Source organism: Ceratotherium simum, chromosome 1, assembly GCF_057802395.1.
Source record: "Ceratotherium simum simum isolate JZ-2026a chromosome 1, ASM5780239v1, whole genome shotgun sequence".
In the NCBI taxonomy this organism is placed as follows: Eukaryota; Metazoa; Chordata; class Mammalia; order Perissodactyla; family Rhinocerotidae; genus Ceratotherium; species Ceratotherium simum.
Window position 1 is genome coordinate 91,602,617 of NC_141900.1, and position 16,225 is coordinate 91,618,841.

General features: G+C 46.2%; 1 protein-coding gene across 1 annotated transcript in view; it reads right to left on the bottom strand.

Annotated features, from left to right (window-relative positions):
• The window catches only part of SLC13A4 (solute carrier family 13 member 4), a 42,301-nt gene that overhangs the window by 11,161 nt on the left and 14,915 nt on the right, over positions 1 to 16,225 (bottom strand). The window contains exons 3-9 of the mRNA XM_004430725.3: positions 13,237 to 13,373; positions 11,120 to 11,292; positions 10,614 to 10,668; positions 7,785 to 7,824; positions 6,870 to 6,947; positions 4,932 to 5,116; positions 692 to 811 (exon numbers count right to left, since the gene is read on the bottom strand). Of these exons, the coding sequence (XP_004430782.1) occupies positions 692 to 811; positions 4,932 to 5,116; positions 6,870 to 6,947; positions 7,785 to 7,824; positions 10,614 to 10,668; positions 11,120 to 11,292; positions 13,237 to 13,373 (788 nt within the window). The remainder of the gene's footprint in view (positions 1 to 691; positions 812 to 4,931; positions 5,117 to 6,869; positions 6,948 to 7,784; positions 7,825 to 10,613; positions 10,669 to 11,119; positions 11,293 to 13,236; positions 13,374 to 16,225) is intronic.

The following is a 16,225-nucleotide window of genomic DNA, read 5'->3' on the forward strand; positions in this document are numbered from 1 at the left end:
GAAAGTGGGTTGTTGGTTTACTATTAGCAACACTGGAGGTATAGAAGTATACAGCTATCATTGAATTGACAACAGTCTCTGAGTTATTAAAAAAAATGTCAGCTCAGAGAACATTCCCTGACCAGTGGGAGCCTTGGGTTCCGTGGACTAATAGGAAAACATCATACATATCTTCCTTTTATGTGTTTGAAGCTGATCTAATTTGGAGTAGTTACTGATTGTGAAGAAAAGGTTTGCTAAGCAGGTTAATATTAGAAATAATATTGCAAGAAAAATGTCAAACTTATTATTTTTAGGAGTATAAGCATTTTCCATACAACTAATAAGTATAAATCACTCATGTCTATAAAGTTTAGCCCAAGGCAACTTCTACCTGGAGTCATATTACTTTAGAAGTTAGTTCAAATTATTCTGTATGCTTTAAGAGAAATCAAACTACATTAAACACTCCCCAACTCAGACTTTTTATAAATCAGATAGTTCCTCTAACCAGTTAGTTGGAATTAAGAACATTTCATTGTAGAGCTTATAGTGAAGTCCGTGTATGTTTAGAGTCCACTGCGTCCTCCTCTGAGCATCCTCTGTGGTTACTCGGCAGCTCCCCCTTGAGCGGCGCCCTCCAGGGTTCGTGCCATGGCCTTGGATGGACAGGAAAGCCTCACTGCCTTGCTGGCAGGGCCCTGGGACTCACTTGCAGCCCAGAAACAGCCAGTGCATCCAGAACCAGCTGACTACCAGCATGATGAGGGAGATGGGGAAGCTGAAGAGGAACCAGGTGCCGAAGTTGACCACCTCTGCAGCTGGGTACTGGCTGGAGGGGAAAGAACCAGGTCAGCGATTAGAAGGGTAAATTTCCATGTGGTATTTTGGGGGTAATAAGCTAAATGCTCCTTAAGAAGAGATACAGAGGAGCTAACAGTGGAGATAGTGATAACAATATGGTGAAACATTATCTAGAACTCACTTATCTGACAGTTGCAACTGTACAGAGCCCAGCCAAGAATTATAAAGTAAAAAAAAGGCATCTAAGCAACCAAAATAGATATCATTGAAGTGTATATACTTTGCTCTCAGGAGAGTCACTCAGGATCTCTTTGCTCTTAATTCACGTAAAGATTCTGATTAAGTTTACTCATCTGGTTTTCAAGACAACAGAGAATGGAGAGAGCAGTCTGGTGTACTTTGTTTAAAAGTCACTGAAAGAATGTGAGTTTTAATAGGGGGACACAAGGCACCAATTCTGGAGAACTTTGGACTCTAGAGCCTCCTGAAGGTTCCAGGTGTTGACTGTGCCCATAGGAGAACCATGACTTGGATTCTCCAAATCTTTTATCGACATCCGCTGCTGTCTTAGGGTGCCAGGGAAGTTGCCTGGAGGACTCCTCGTTCACCATTGGGCAGAGCTGTAGCCCCCAACCCAGGTGTTTCCTGGGGAGCCAGCATGGACCCCTGTGAGCCATGACTATAGCCTAGACAAGGCCTGTGTTTCTTTTCCCTTGGGCCTTTCTTGTGGGACTGGGCACAGAACTCCTCTAAGGTGGGAGGAGACTGTGCCCCTCTTCACGCGAGGCACTGCGTGGAAAAAGAAGGGCCAAAAGCAGGATCCCCCACAGAGAGAATGCAATGGAAGGACAGGATGCAAGAGTGTTTCATCTTCTCTGTCATCGCAGGGACATCTACTGTGGGCTGGTCATGGACTTACCTTTGCTAACATCCATGTGCCTCTTGGGGAAGTTATGACAGCTTGTGCCCTCCCTAAAGGCCAGATTCGGTCACTAATAGTGGGGACTGGGAAGAAGGGCTTTTCAAGCTAGATGGACGCTGGAGGGCACAAATCATTCAGTGACTCACTATGGGCTGCCCTGGGCTAGAAGGCATAAAGTCTGTGGCATCATCTCTTTTCTGTACATAAAAGCCCAGGCCCTGCTCCTGGATCCAGGAAAAGGAATGGACATTTAGAATAGATTAAATAGACTTTTGTGGATAAATGTGAGGGCCTAATGCCATTTAGAGCACTTTTATTTTTATTTTTTATTTATTTATTTTTTAGAGCACTTTTAAAAGTGAGAGTATATATACTGAGTGTAACAACTAATTTGTAGGTTTTTTAAACACAGCCAAAATGAACTCTGGGGGTGGTATGTTCACCATGTCAAGAAAAACAGCATGGTGGCACTTTCAGACCAGTGGGGATCCAGGGAGCCTACCTTCCTTTCCTAGAATCCTTATTGTACAGGTAAGCCACAATTATGACTAAATGTACCATTTCACGACCCAAGAAGTAGACTATGAATATGAATTGGCTCAATCACAAAATGAACCAGAAATTAAAGAGCAGAAACTCAGAGCCTGGACAGAGTAACATGATGTGAGGAGTCCATGAAGCTCAGATCCTGGAGAATTAAGTCTTAAACTTTCATTGGTCTTTCCCCCTGCCTCCTCCCCCTCTTCCTCCCCTTTCCATCCTTCTTTCTTTCCCTTTCCTGCTAAAATGAAAGGTGTGTTTCTTCTCTTGTCCGTGATTAATCTTTACTCTTTGCTCTGGATCCCATCCCTTTTTGTTTTCTCAGTGACGTCACTCTATCAATCATCTCCTCTTTCCCAAATCTAATTTTCCTCTCATCTGGATTGTCCCTATCAGCATTTAAATGTCTTCCATCTTAAAACCCCTGTCTTGACCCTTTATTATCTCCCTTTATTCTCATCCTGTATCTTTCCTCCCCTCCACAGCCAACTCTCCATTTCCTCACCTCCGTCTTACTACTCAACTCACTGAAATTTGGCTTCTTTTCCCACCACTTGATCAAATTGCTTTTGCCTAGGTCACCAGTAACCTCTATGTCACCAAATCCAAAGGATACATTTTTGCCCATATTTTGCTTAATCATTCAGCAACTTTAAACAATGTGAACCACTCCTTCCTCCTTGAACCACTTTCTTCCCTTGGTAGAATGACACGAGATTTTCTTCTTTCTTGTCTGATACCCTGTTATTCTCTCTTTGGTAGTCTACTTTAAATGTTCCAGCTTAATAATTAAGCCCCCTGCTCCACTCACTCTACAGGTTCTTCCTGAGTAATTTTCACTCTTGTGGCTTCAGTTTCCACATGCATGCTGCTAGGACTGACACCATCTAATTTGTGGGGCTGAGTGCAAAATGCAAGTGTGGGGCCCCTTACTCAAAAATTATTAAGAATTTCCAGATGGTGACAGCAGAGCATTAAACCAAGTTTGGGGCCCTTCTGAGCATGGTGGCCCTATGTGACTGCACAGGTTGCATGTCCATGAAGACAGCCCTGCAGGCCACTGACTTCAAATATATGCCTTCAGCCTAAAAATTTCTCTTGAGATTCAGAGCTATATCTCCACTGGACATCTCAACCCCTACATCAACATTTCCTTATCTTTCCCCTCATTTAGGTCAAGGGCAACTCTGTTCCCTCAGCAGCCAAACCAGGAGCCTGACACTCAGACTTGGCCTTTCCCTCTCTCAGGCTCTTTCTAATCTAAGCCAGTCAACTCTACCTCTGAATTTCTCTCAAATCTGACAATTTCTCCTCTCCACTGCCACTGTTGTCCAGCCCACCGTCAGCTCTCTGCCGGGCATCTGCAGCAGGGTCCTAAATTGTCTTCCTGCTGCCTGCTTTCTCCTTTCCAAGCCATTCTCCATTTTTTGTGTGTGTGAAGAAGATCAGCCCTGAGCTAACATCTGATGCCAATCCTCCTCTTTTTGCCAAGGAAGATCGGCCCTGGGCTAACATCCTTGCCCATCTTCCTCTACTTTATATGGGTTACCACCACAGCATGGTTTGATAAGCGGTGTGTCAGTGCACGCCCAGGATCCGAACCCTGGGCCGCTGCAGCGGAGCATGCCCGCTTAACCGCTATGCCACCGGGCAGGCCCCACCATTCTCCATTCTTTAAATCCAGACTGAGTTTTTAAAGATTTTATTTATTTATTTATTTTTCCCCCCAAAGCCCCAGCAGATTGTTGTATGTCATAGCTGCACATCCTTCTAGTTGCTGTATGTGGGACGCGACCTCAGCATGGCCGGAGAAGCGGTGCATCGGTGCGTGCCCAGGATCCGAACCCGGGCCACCAGCAGCGGAGCGCGCGCACTTAACCGCTAAGCCACTGGCCCGACCCAGACTGAGTTTTTAAAACTATAAATCTGAGACTGAGTTTTTAAAACTATAAATCTGGGGCTGGCCCCGTGGCTTAGCGGTTAAGTGCGCGCGCTCCGCTGCTGGCGGCCCGGGTTCGGATCCCGGGCGCGCACCGATGCACCGCTTCTCCGGCCATGCTGAGGTCGCGTCCCACATACAGCAACTAGAAGGATGTGCAGCTATGACATACAACAATCTGCTGGGGCTTTGGGGGGAAAAATAAATAAATAAATAAAATTATTAAAAAAAAAAAAAACTATAAATCTAATCACCTCACTCCCTCCCTAAAATTCTTCAAAGGCTTCTCACAGCCTTTTGGGTGAAGTCTAAGTTCCTTAGTGGGCCTTGCGAGGCCCCTTGTGATCTGTGTGTCTGCCTCCCTGCCTCCTTTTGCCCTCTCATCATTTTGTTTTATGTGCTCTGCTCCCTTGCCTCTGAGCCCTCCTACTCACTGTTGTCTTTGTCTGGAAAATCTCCCTTCATCTACTTTACTCTAATTCATGCTTCAGGTCTGTACTTTCATCATCACCTTTTCAGGAAGGCATTTCCTCCCTCTGGGCTGGGTGAGCTCCCCCAGCAGGGCTCTCCTGGCAGAATCCTGCCCTTCTCCAGTTCCATTTAACTGTAATGACTTGATCGTCTCTTTTCCCTCCTGGAAAAGAAACTGTTCTAGTATCATTTTCTGCTGTATCCTTAGCACTTAGTCCCATTCCTGACACATAGTGGGTGGTTAGCAAATATTTGTTGACCAAGTGAATTACTTACTTGTTGAAGTGTTCCAAGAAAATGAGGCTGGTGGAGGTGCCAATGATGGTGGTCAGGCCCCCAATGGTGGCAGCATAAGATATGCTCAGAGAGAGGCACTTGCAGATCATTTGGTCATGCTGGGACTTGTACTTTCTGTTGAGTTCCTGGTTCCTGGGCCTGGGGGTCAGGACTAGTGGCTTTTCCTACCAAAGGAAAATCAGTGAGTCTCTCCAACCCAGCTCGGGCTGTCCGGCACTCAAACCATGAAAAACAGGGGCACCGTGGTGCAGTGGAAAGGTTCTGAGTTTAGGTGTCAGAAAGACAAGTCCCAACCCCAGTTCTACCACTCACCAACTTGGTGGCCCCACCAAGCTGCAGTTTCTTTTTCTGTAAAATAGGGAAAATCCTATTTTCTCTGCCAGATTGTTGTGAAGAGTAAATGAAGTAATATATCTAAAGCACTTGGAACACTTCCTGGCATTTGATGAATGGTAAGCTATAATTATTTTTGTTGTTGTTAATATTAACAGCTTGTACTGTTTTTTCCTTAAATTCCAGTAAAACTGGTTGCTCTCCACTTTGTGTTTGAATAACACATAAAAGATGGTTGTTCTATCTGGAGTTAAAATGACAGTGCTGATTGGGAGATGACTAAAAAATAAGCCTTGGATTACAGAAGGAATCTAGCTTTCATTGGGCAGAGGGTCGAAGTGGGTTTCTCTCCTCCCTTCTTTCCTGACTTATTTTTCCTTCTTGCCCATTGGCCTTTCCTCCCCCTTGCACATAAGCCTTGCCACGGTCCTTGCAGGCTCTGCTTGGCCCAGGTGATGTCCTTTCAGGGTCAGAGTTTACTGACCTCTGGTCTTAAGAGTGGACTAAAGAAGTGAGTGCCATCTGCCCCTCCAGACCTGGCCTGCCCTCACTGAGTCTTCGTGAGACTGGGAGCAGCCTGGCCCAAATGTCAGCAGGCTAGGTCATAGGAAAACCATGGGGAAGAGGCCCCGTTGCCACATTTCTTAAAGTCCTTAACCACTGCTCTATCTTCCTAGGAGGGCCCAGGTACGTCTGGACCCTTCCAAACCTTCCTGAAAGATTCATTAATTATCAGAGCTGGAAGAGACTTCATAGATTCTCTGGTCCAGCGGTTTTCTACAGTCCTTTCTTCTAATGAAATTTTACCTGGACCTCCAATATATAAAACATAAATGTAGCATTTAATTGGCATACGTTTATTTTATAACTGAAAGTAGAGACATATGGTCAGGGAGACTTGGATTTGAATCGAGGGGCTCCTCTCACTAGCTCTGAGGCCTTGGGCATGTGATGTCATCTCTCTGCCTCATCTGTAGACATAGAGTTCAAAATTGTTACCTCATTGAGCCAAGACTAGAGAGAAAATGCTTAGCACAGTGCTTGGTACATAATAAATGTTTAATAAATGGTGGCAGTTATTTATGATGATGATGAATGTGAAATAATTGAGATTATGCTGATGAACACAGAAATTTGAAATTGAGAGTTATAAGTGATGTTTGCAATTTTATACCTTACAGCTTCAACATCCATTTTACTTCTGCCTTTTGTTTCAGTGGAATGGTACCAGGGAAATCCTTATTCACATAGAAAAGCAGTTGCCTTACAATCTCAGGGTACTCAAATAAAACATTTGCAATGTCCCTGAAGGACCTTTATGGAATAGTTTGAACAGCTCTGATCTAGACCAATCCTCAGCTTTTATACTTGTAATTGGGGCTCAGACAGTAGAATGACTTGCCAAAGTCAACAGTGAGTTAGATGTTTTATCTCCATGGCACACGCAGGCCAGACGTATATGTGGATAGAGTGCTTGGTGACAGCTCACTAGCCTGACGCCCTCACAACTTCAAGACCAATGGCCCTTGGAAAGCTCAAGGCATTTCATGTAGGAAACAGGGTCAGGAGGTGCAGTTGCATTACCTGGGGTGGGTGCCACTTCTTGCCCTGGTGGTTTGCAGTCTTGACAGGATTGGTGATTGTGGGCACACCATTCAGGTTCTGTCGGGACAAAGACCATCACACTAATCAGGAAGAGGATGTGGAAGAACTCGACAAGTACCACCCCATCGTCCCAGGGGCGCCTCACACCTCAGCCCTGTGGGAATCAGACCAGAAGCCAGGGAAAGCATGCAGTTATGAGCCACCCCGACTATGCCTGCCTCCCTTTCACAGGTTCCCATCCAGCCTGGTGTCAAGCACCCCATTTGAAGTGGCTTTTGTAACTTGGCAGAACATGGCTCTGTCCTTATAGGAGAGCTTGACTTTCTGGAACTTCATTAGCTAATGAATCCTTCATTTTTCTTTAACAAAAAGAAAATGAAAAAAAAAAAATCTCACCATAACAAAGTCCACAGTTTGGACTGACCAAAGACCACAGTTTGGACTGATGTAAGAAGAGATGTACAACCAGATTCAGGGGGAGGGAGTGAGGCCGAGTAGCAGTGTGCAGGTAAACTTTGCTTTCCCCTATAAAGCAAACTTTGCTTTCCTTTCCCTTTTTATAATACAATTTTTGTAAATGGAATCCCCACTGCAAGGAATCCTAAGGGAAAATCTGTGGCTCTTGAAAATCTGGATGGCTGAGTACTGGGTTTCCATGAAAAACGGTTGTCCTGTACTTTATGTGGCTAGACCCACTGGGGTTCAGAACTCCCCAGGCCCACGCCAGGAGCCTGTCCAGCCCTCCTTATGTCCAGGCTTATGTGAGCACCTCTCTGTTCTCACATCAGTGGAGGCCACTGGGCTCTAGGACAAGCTGCCAGGCATCTCTGTCCCTGAGTTATCTTGAGAGACTTTCAAGTAACCTCAAAGTGCAGGAAGAACCCAAGGCCATACCTTGTTCTGCATCAGAGAAGTGAAGTCTGCAGTTGATGTGCTAGAACAAAGCAAAGGACATGAGAGAAACAACAGTGGTCCAGACTTCGTGAGATGGGAATTCTCCCCACACATGGCCGTTTGGTATATTGACCTCTCTAGACTCTGGTTTTCTAGGCTACAAAGAAGAGGAATCTCACCCTAGTCTTCCTCGCCTTCTGGAGATGCTGTCAGGATTCTTGGGGACGGGGCCTGCTCCTTCCTGAGGCCAGGGCAGTGCGTTTCCTTTGAAGTGATACTGACACTCCTAATAATGGCTAACATGGACTGCTTAGTGGGTGCCGAGCACTCAAATAATGGGCTTAAATCCTCACGACACTGTTAATCCTCATAACAGACCGATGGTGCAGGTCACTACGTGCGTTTACAGCGTAGGAAACCAGGCAGAGAGGTTACCAACTTCCTGAGGGCACTGGGGTGCTAAGTGGTGGCTCCGGATAGGAGCCCGTTTCCCTCTGCCTAGACAGCCTGAGCCCCTGACCACGTCCTCACTGGCTGACTCCATCACGGTCACTATCTAGGAAGAAAAACTTGTGAAAGGCTTATCTGAGGCAACAAGAGCAGAGAGGGCCCTGACTGCACGTGGTGAAGGGCAAGTGAGACAAGAAGATGGAGAATTTCTGCTCAGAAACTGCACCTCAGGGGTGGCAGTTGACTGTGCGTGCTGAGTCCTTCCACACCTGCTGGTCCTAGCCTTTGCCTTGAGTAGAGAGGAAGCTGAGGGTTTAACTGTCACATTACTGACTTGCACTGAATACTAATGCTTCTGGTTTGTCTTAGTTCTGAGGGGGGTGGGTGCTACGAGCTCACCCACCGTGAAGACAAAGGAGAGGGGCTGGACACACGTGCAGGGCGTGGGGTCCTGTAGCCATCACCCGTCTCCAGCTACATCAGGGGAGGATACAGGGTTGATGGGGGTTCACAGGGGAGCATTCTTTGGAGAGAGTCGTTAGTCTGGGAGGAGTAGAGTGTTGTGACGTTTCCCCTCCCTCCTTCCCAAGTCGGGTGACGGGTGATGAGGGCAGGCAAGGAGCCCCTCAGCCAGCATGGGAGGAGCAGGCCGCCCTCGAAAAGACTGCCATCCTCACACCACCAACAGCCCCAGCTCCCTCCAGCACTCAGCTGAGAGAGTTCTAGGGACAACTGAGTTTTTGCTTTGGAATTTGGGGATACATATTTGTGTCTGGAAAAGAACAAAGGCAAGAGGCCAACGGGCACTGCCTGCGAGGCCAGAGTGAGAAGGAAAGAGTCCTGCGATGGGAGCAGCCTGTGCTTTCAGTGTTCAGCAGGGCAACGGTGGCTGGTCTTGTCAAGGGTGGGCGCACTGGAGGGTAGCTGGGCTAGAGCCATCTTGAAAAGGCCCTGCCGAAGATGCAGAGGTGACCGGAGCAAAGGGGCTGTGGGGAGTGAGCCACCAGAGCCCAGAACTAAGGGGAGGCCGAGTGGTCATCCAGGAGCACCTGACTACCGCCATCAGGCCTGCGGCTATGCACAGGTGGCCTCAAGGGGACACTCCAAAGACCTTGAAGGTAGGTGCCCAACAAGTGAAAGAGCCAGGGTCTGAATCTCAGAGAGGACACCAACCCCACTCTACAATTCCTCCGGCCCAGTCCCTTTTTGCCCCTTTATCTTTCCTGCGCCCTACAGCCTCTGCCCTAACTCTGGAGAAGTCAGAAGCAGCTGGGTGAGTTGTGAGGGGCAGAGGAGAAGAGGGAGGTGGACGAAGAGTGAAAGAGGAGTTGACTCTGTCCCACTGACTTTTACTTCTTACTCTGCAGACCTGGGCTGAAGTGGGTGGGTGTGAGCATAAGAGGAGGAGGAAGGACCTCTGGATGAGAGATTAAGTTTTGATGTGAGTCTGGACTAGACTGCTGAATATCTGAAAATGAGATTGTTCTAAAATCTGAAAGGAACCAGAAGAACTATGGGATTTGCCTGCGATATCATCAAGGGCCATGGAGGGAAATCCAATATGGTACACCTGAAGACTGTGGTGGGAGGAAAATGAAGCCATTTCCTGATGGCACCCTTCTGTGTCCATCCCGTTACATATGCTGGTTTCACTCAATGTGAGTTCTCCATTTTTTATGAAAAGACCAAATTACAAAACTGAGCTCTATTACAAATCCAGCTTTTAAAGTGTAATATTAATCATAGTATTCCTTGAAGACCACATTTTGATATAGAATCTCCAAAAGAAATCAGCTGTTAATGGATCTGTTTCACATGAATGTTTGAAATTGTATTTCTCCTTTTTTAGCTTCTTTCTACCATCACATGGCTCTCTCACCAGCTGTCCTCTAATCCCCTACCTGTCACCTAATTTTTCTTTGCCATATCTAATGAGACTAAATCTAGTAAGACCATATCTAATATCTATAAAATCCTTTGTGATTCTCTAAGAAATCTCCAGTGACATTTATTATGCGAGTGTTTTTCCATTAATAGATTAAACGTATTATTCTCCTAAGAGGGACATCAATTTAGATGAAATTCTACTTGGGAGATGTATGGAAAATTCACATACCCCTCAGATTCAGTGTAGTCATTTTTTCTCTTCTCTCATCACTGCAACACCCTGTGGTTAAGGGAGCTGCCCTCAAGATCTTGGCAAGGGGCTCTCGGGTGTTACTGGAGAGGAAATCGGGGCAGGAGAATGTGGTGGTGTGGCGAGATGTGAGCTTGGCCCATACATCTGAAAGAGCTGTTTAGGGGCTCAGGCCCCAGCTTTCCTGACCCCTGGAATGGACCTGGAGAGGCTCTGTCCGGGAGAAGGGCAGTCATACTCACTCTTCATTGACAAAGATGAGTTCCAGAGAAGGTTGGCTGTTGTTTACATCAAGACCTACAGTAGCAAAGGGAAGCAGGAAGTGAGATGCGGAGGCTGGAGCTGACCCTGTGGGTCAGAGCATAGTTCAGGGGCTCAGGAACGAATGGGGAAACAAGGGCATCATAAAGCCTCCTGCTGGAGGCGTGGTGCACGCTGACCCCCCTTCCCTGCCCTCTGAAGGCATGGTGGGCTCTCAGGTATAGACAGGCCCAGGGTTTTGTCATAACCCTTATGCGTTTGGGAGAAAGGAGCAGTGGTGGCTGCTGTAAGTGGGAAGAGTGGGAATGGGGGGCCACAGGGAAGATTCAGGTTAGCAGGGCTGGTACGGGATAGAGGGGAGGGAAGGGGAAGCAGCAGAAGATGCAGGAGGGACATAGATGAGGGGGTTGTGGCGGGGGCACCGAGCTGGGCAGTATCAAGAGGAGGGTGGAGGAGCAAAGGGGAGATGAACTCCAGCAAACTGTACTGATGGGCTCGGCCTCTTCGGCGCTGGAGTTGCCGGCCACGAGCTGCTCCTCCTCGGCACTGACCAGCTCCTGCAGCACGGCCTCCACGATGGGCATCACCATGGCGGTGGTGGACGTGTTGGAGAGCCACATGGAGAGCAGCGTGGTGCAGCACATGAAGCAGAGCAGCAGCCTGGAAGGCGGGCAGGGCCGGCAGAGCATGGGCACTGTGGCCATCTCCCAGGGCCCAAACTGTCGACCTCACAGAGCTCCTTCGGGGCCTCCTACAGACCCGGTGGTGCTGGCCTAGAGAACCGTGGCTCGCATTTATCCAGAAAATCAGGTTTTTATGTCATACAGGGCACCATTTGGCTTTGTACTCCCAGGGCTTGGCACAGAGTAAACATTAAATAAATATTTGTTGAACGAATGAATCACACTTCCTGGGCTACTGGCCGTAGCCAGAAACAAGCCCTTACTTAAGCAAAGGACAGCTTTGGTAGTAGGCACACAGGGTGTGGACTTACTGATTGCTTGTCTCTCCTGTGGACATTAGCTTGGTGATGAGGTGTGATTTTCGTGTATAAGGGATTTTTTTTTTTTTGCCTGTGTGGCCAGCAATTCCATGAATACCATTACATTCCTTGTTTTGCAGCCAACCTACTGTCGTTATTAGTGACCAAAGATGAACGTATGAAGCTCACAGTTCTGCCCACTACTCGTCCCAGCTGAAACATGCTGAAAGTCAACATGCTGAAAGTATAGCCCTCACAGTCACAGAAGTGTCCCATAGCGCTGTGTGCCTTTTTCAGCTGGTATCTTAAAGAGTCAGCGCCTAGAGGAAAACACTATTAAACATAACTCTCAAGTGATTTCTCTTTGGCTTTGAAAACATGGAACGTGTGTTTGTACAGACTTGGTTCTCATTTCCATGAGGTAAGCCAATATAAAGACTACCCGTGTTTATTACTTTAGGTGGAATCGTGGACTTTGCACAGTTTGGGGACAGCACATTTATCGTGTGGATTATGTCTGGGTAAGCCAGAGTCCTGATGGTGTTTTTGTTTAGGCTGACCACGATGTGAGTTTGCTTGCCCCAGAAACGCATGGCCAAGAGAGCACCATAGGGGTGGAAGCTCACTGGGGGTGAGGTAAACAGAGACGAGTGGAAATGCAATGGGGTAAAAATTCTTGAAGCTAGTACCCCGAGGTTTTAAAGAGCCACAGAGTCCCAATACAATGTGAGGAAATGTGATTGTGTGCCTAGGAGGTTGAGTGTGGGGTACAAGATTATTACTGAGTGAAGGGGTGAATTACGATAAGCTGTAGTTAAGTGGGAGATGGGACATGTATTTTAAGGATAACCTGTATTCATCTAAATGACTAATGTTGAAAACTAATCCTATATTTTTTATTTATACTCTATTGGACTCTTGAAGGAGTCAGGGCTGCTTACATAAAATGTTGCAAGAAAGCTGTAAACTAGAAGGAGGTGAGAATGATATTCCAAAGGGAAGATAAGGGTAGGTCTATCCAACGGGGCAGAGGTGAGGTTAACACACAACTGACTTTCCTCCTGACTTTCCCACACATTCCCCAAGGCTGGGAATCCCTCCGCTGGCCTTCTTGACAGCAGAGAGAAAAGAGGAAGCAGCGGAGGCCATGCAGTACATTGCAGACTCTGGGTCAAATGCAACATGTCTAACAGGTCTGTGGTCTGGTTCAATGACAACAAAATGTCAGGGTGATTGGGAGGAAACCCCCAAATCTCCTTAAATGACAAAGGAGAAGACACCACTTCCTTGTCCAGCCTGTTCCCTGATACACCGGAAAAACGTTGGGAAACAGTTTATGTTGGTCCATCTTGTTTTACCTAACGAGGCTCTTATATTTTGTAACCTGCTGCCCTGCAGCCTAGGTTGCTCGGGTAAATTATTTAGATCGTGACAGTCTAATCTATCACAGGCCCTCTCACTGGAGGGAGAGGCTGGAGCCTGTGGCCCTGGTGTCATCCCATCCCCACTGGTAGAAAAACAGCCTGAAGTGAACATCCCCCTGTGGCCCACGACCACTGACCAGGTGGCCCCCTGGGAGCTGGGTGGATGCAACACGGCCAGGCACTCCAAGTGCAACTTACATGCCTGGCTTGGCTCCGGCCATGATGACCATGCGCAGAGCAATGCGCTTGTGCAGGTTCCACTTCTCCACGGCAGCCGCCACGCAGATGACGCCCACCAGCAGCAGCGTGGTGTTCTTGAAGTACTCTGCTGCCACCTGCGGGAGGCCAGCGCAGGTCACCCCCTGCCCCACCCAGGGCCCAGCCCGGCCAGGAGCTCGGGCTATGCCCAACACAGCTCACTCTCAACTGAGCCTGGCAAACAAGAAGCAGGGAGATGAGGGTTATTAAAAAAGCCAACTGTTATATATATACATATCTTAAATTTTTTTTTAAGATATGATATCATTTATGATATGAATATGATTTCAAAGAATAAACATACTTATAATTTTACCTTAATCGTAAAAAGCTATTAAAATAACCTTGAGTTTGTCCCCAGATCTCATTTTTCTCTTTTTCAGCTTTTTAGAAAATTATGTTCATTTTTCATTAGAAAATTAATACATGCTCATTATGGAAAAATTCAAAATATAGAAAAATTTAAAGATGAAATTACCCTTAATCTTACTTAATACTTTGGTATAGTTTCTTTAATTTTTTTATGTCTATGTAGATACATAATTGGATTTATACACTATGTACAGTTTTATATCCTGCTTTTTAAAATTTTACATCGAACACTGATCATTTTCTAATGAGGCTTAAATTTGCTGGAAGAATCCATGTTAGTGGTAGCATAATGTACCATAGAATTTTTTGGCCATTTTCCTTATGTTGAATATTTAGGTTGATTCTTTTTTTTTCCTGCTACAAATGGAGCAAAGAATAATTTTCTGCTTAAATTGTTAACCTTATATAAATGTGATTATTTCCTTAGGATAAAGTTCTTGAAGGTGTCTTTATAACTTGCCTTAAACCTAAAAAAAAATTTTAAGTTTACATAACTCCAAATAATTCCAAAGTTTCAAAGAGTTCCAAAATGATAATGGTACAAGGAGTATCCATATACTCTCTGTGTCTACATATGTTTTTTTTCTGAGCCATTTGAGGCTAAGTTACATACATTTTGGCCCCTTACCCCTAAATACTTCAGTGTGTATTTCCTAAGAATAGGGATTTTCTCTTACACAACCACAGTACCAGTTATCAATTTCTTCCTGGTTTTTAATGATGAGGAAATTCAGATGTAGGCCTGTTAAAAAGATGTTTCATATGTTTGGACCCATGCACCAACTCTTCATTGATTCCCTCCCTTGGAATGCTCTCTTCTCATCTCTGCACAGACCAATCAGACTTCAAAGCCAGTTGAGGTCTGGTGCCCTCCAGAAAACCTTCCTTGTGACTCTGGTCTCTGACTCTAGAACATTCCCTGTGGGCACCATGAAGTCCACACCTCACAGAGCACTAGGGCAATGCTTGAATTGTTGCTGCATGACTGTATTGTTTATTTTTTTTATGTGTACCGCTCTTTTCTCTTAACTAAATTTTAGGCTGCAAAAGGACAACACAATGTTTCTTTCTAGATCTCTTCACACCGAGTAGAACAATATGCAAAAGAGGATGCTCAATAAATATTTGTTACATACATGAGAACTGTTCCCCACAGTGGAACCATGACAGAAACTGAGAGGAAAAGATATAGAAAACTTTAACCTCTGATTTAGAAACCCTCTTAAGTGAGAAAACAAGAACACTTTTAACTGCAGGAAAAATAAAAATTGAACAGGGAAGGAGATGTATAGTGAAATATGTAGCATTTGAAGTAAACAATATTTACATAATCATACTGTTAAACTTTGATTTTGGAATTAAAAATGGTGATATTCCTGTATTGGGAGGATGGAGGCAGGGGAACTGGGGCATGTAGGAGAACAAAGGCCTCATCTGCAGTAATTGGAAGTCAACTGATAATGTCTAAGAGTGATAACTCGAGAATTAATCAGAGAATAACATGTAGGGATGTGGACTTGAATACCAGCAGAAGCAGTTAACAAGGTTAAAAGTTGTTGACTCTGGGGGTGGGGAGGTGGGACTTGGTAGGGGGTGCAGTGGGGGTGGGTGGGAAAGGCGACTGTTGGTTTTTCATTATCAGCTTTTCAGTATTATTTGATTTTTAAACTCTGCACGTAACACTTTGATAACATAAAAGCCAAAAGAAAGGCAAACTGCTCCATTTCCCCCTTCTCTCTTTGGCCCCACAGAGATGGAGATGTCGTTCATCTGGTTGATCAGGTTTGTGTAGCAGAAGGATCATCTCTCCTCTCTGTGACCGTTTGCTGGCAGCAGAGCCCTCTGCTTGTGGTTAATCTAGGTCTGTCCTCAACCCCAATCCCCACTTACACTGTCACTAATGTTCCCAGAGGGCAGAGAAGGCCGCCTGCTCTGCTGGGCTTGTGTTTCTGGGGCAGAGTCCCCTCTGGGAGGGGCAGGAAGGCCTCTGGGCTGTGACCATGGGTGGAGATGCTGCCCCCTAGCGAGAGGTGGAAGCACCGCTGGGAACCCTGAGGGCTATGCTGAGCTGGGGGCCTAGGACCACTCTCACTGCACCTTACCTACCCAGGCTTGTAGGAAGCAGCTCTGTGGCAGAAGCAGTGTTTTAATTTCCTCTGTCTACTGAGGAGGGAAACGCACAGAAGACATGAGCCATGTTGTCCTGGGTGACAGTCTCTCCATGGCCCCATGACTCTCAGCCCTCTGCAAAGCTTTTAAAGAGTCACTGGTACCAGGGTTACTTCCCCAGGGGACTGACTGATGGCATTTTAGTTTTCTGCCTCTTTGGCACGTGTCATAATAGAACACCAGTTTGTGATGGCCTTTTAGGAGGCTCAGAGCCTACATGACAGATGGGGTTACTTTCTCTGAGCTCCTTTTAAAGGGAAGGAGAAAGGAGCCAACATGTATAGAGCGCCTTCTACATACCAGGAATTTTGCATTTTGCATTTGCTGTCTCCCTTAAGCCCCACAACAGTCCTAGGAGGGAGGTACTGTTGGTGTCTCACTTTGCAGG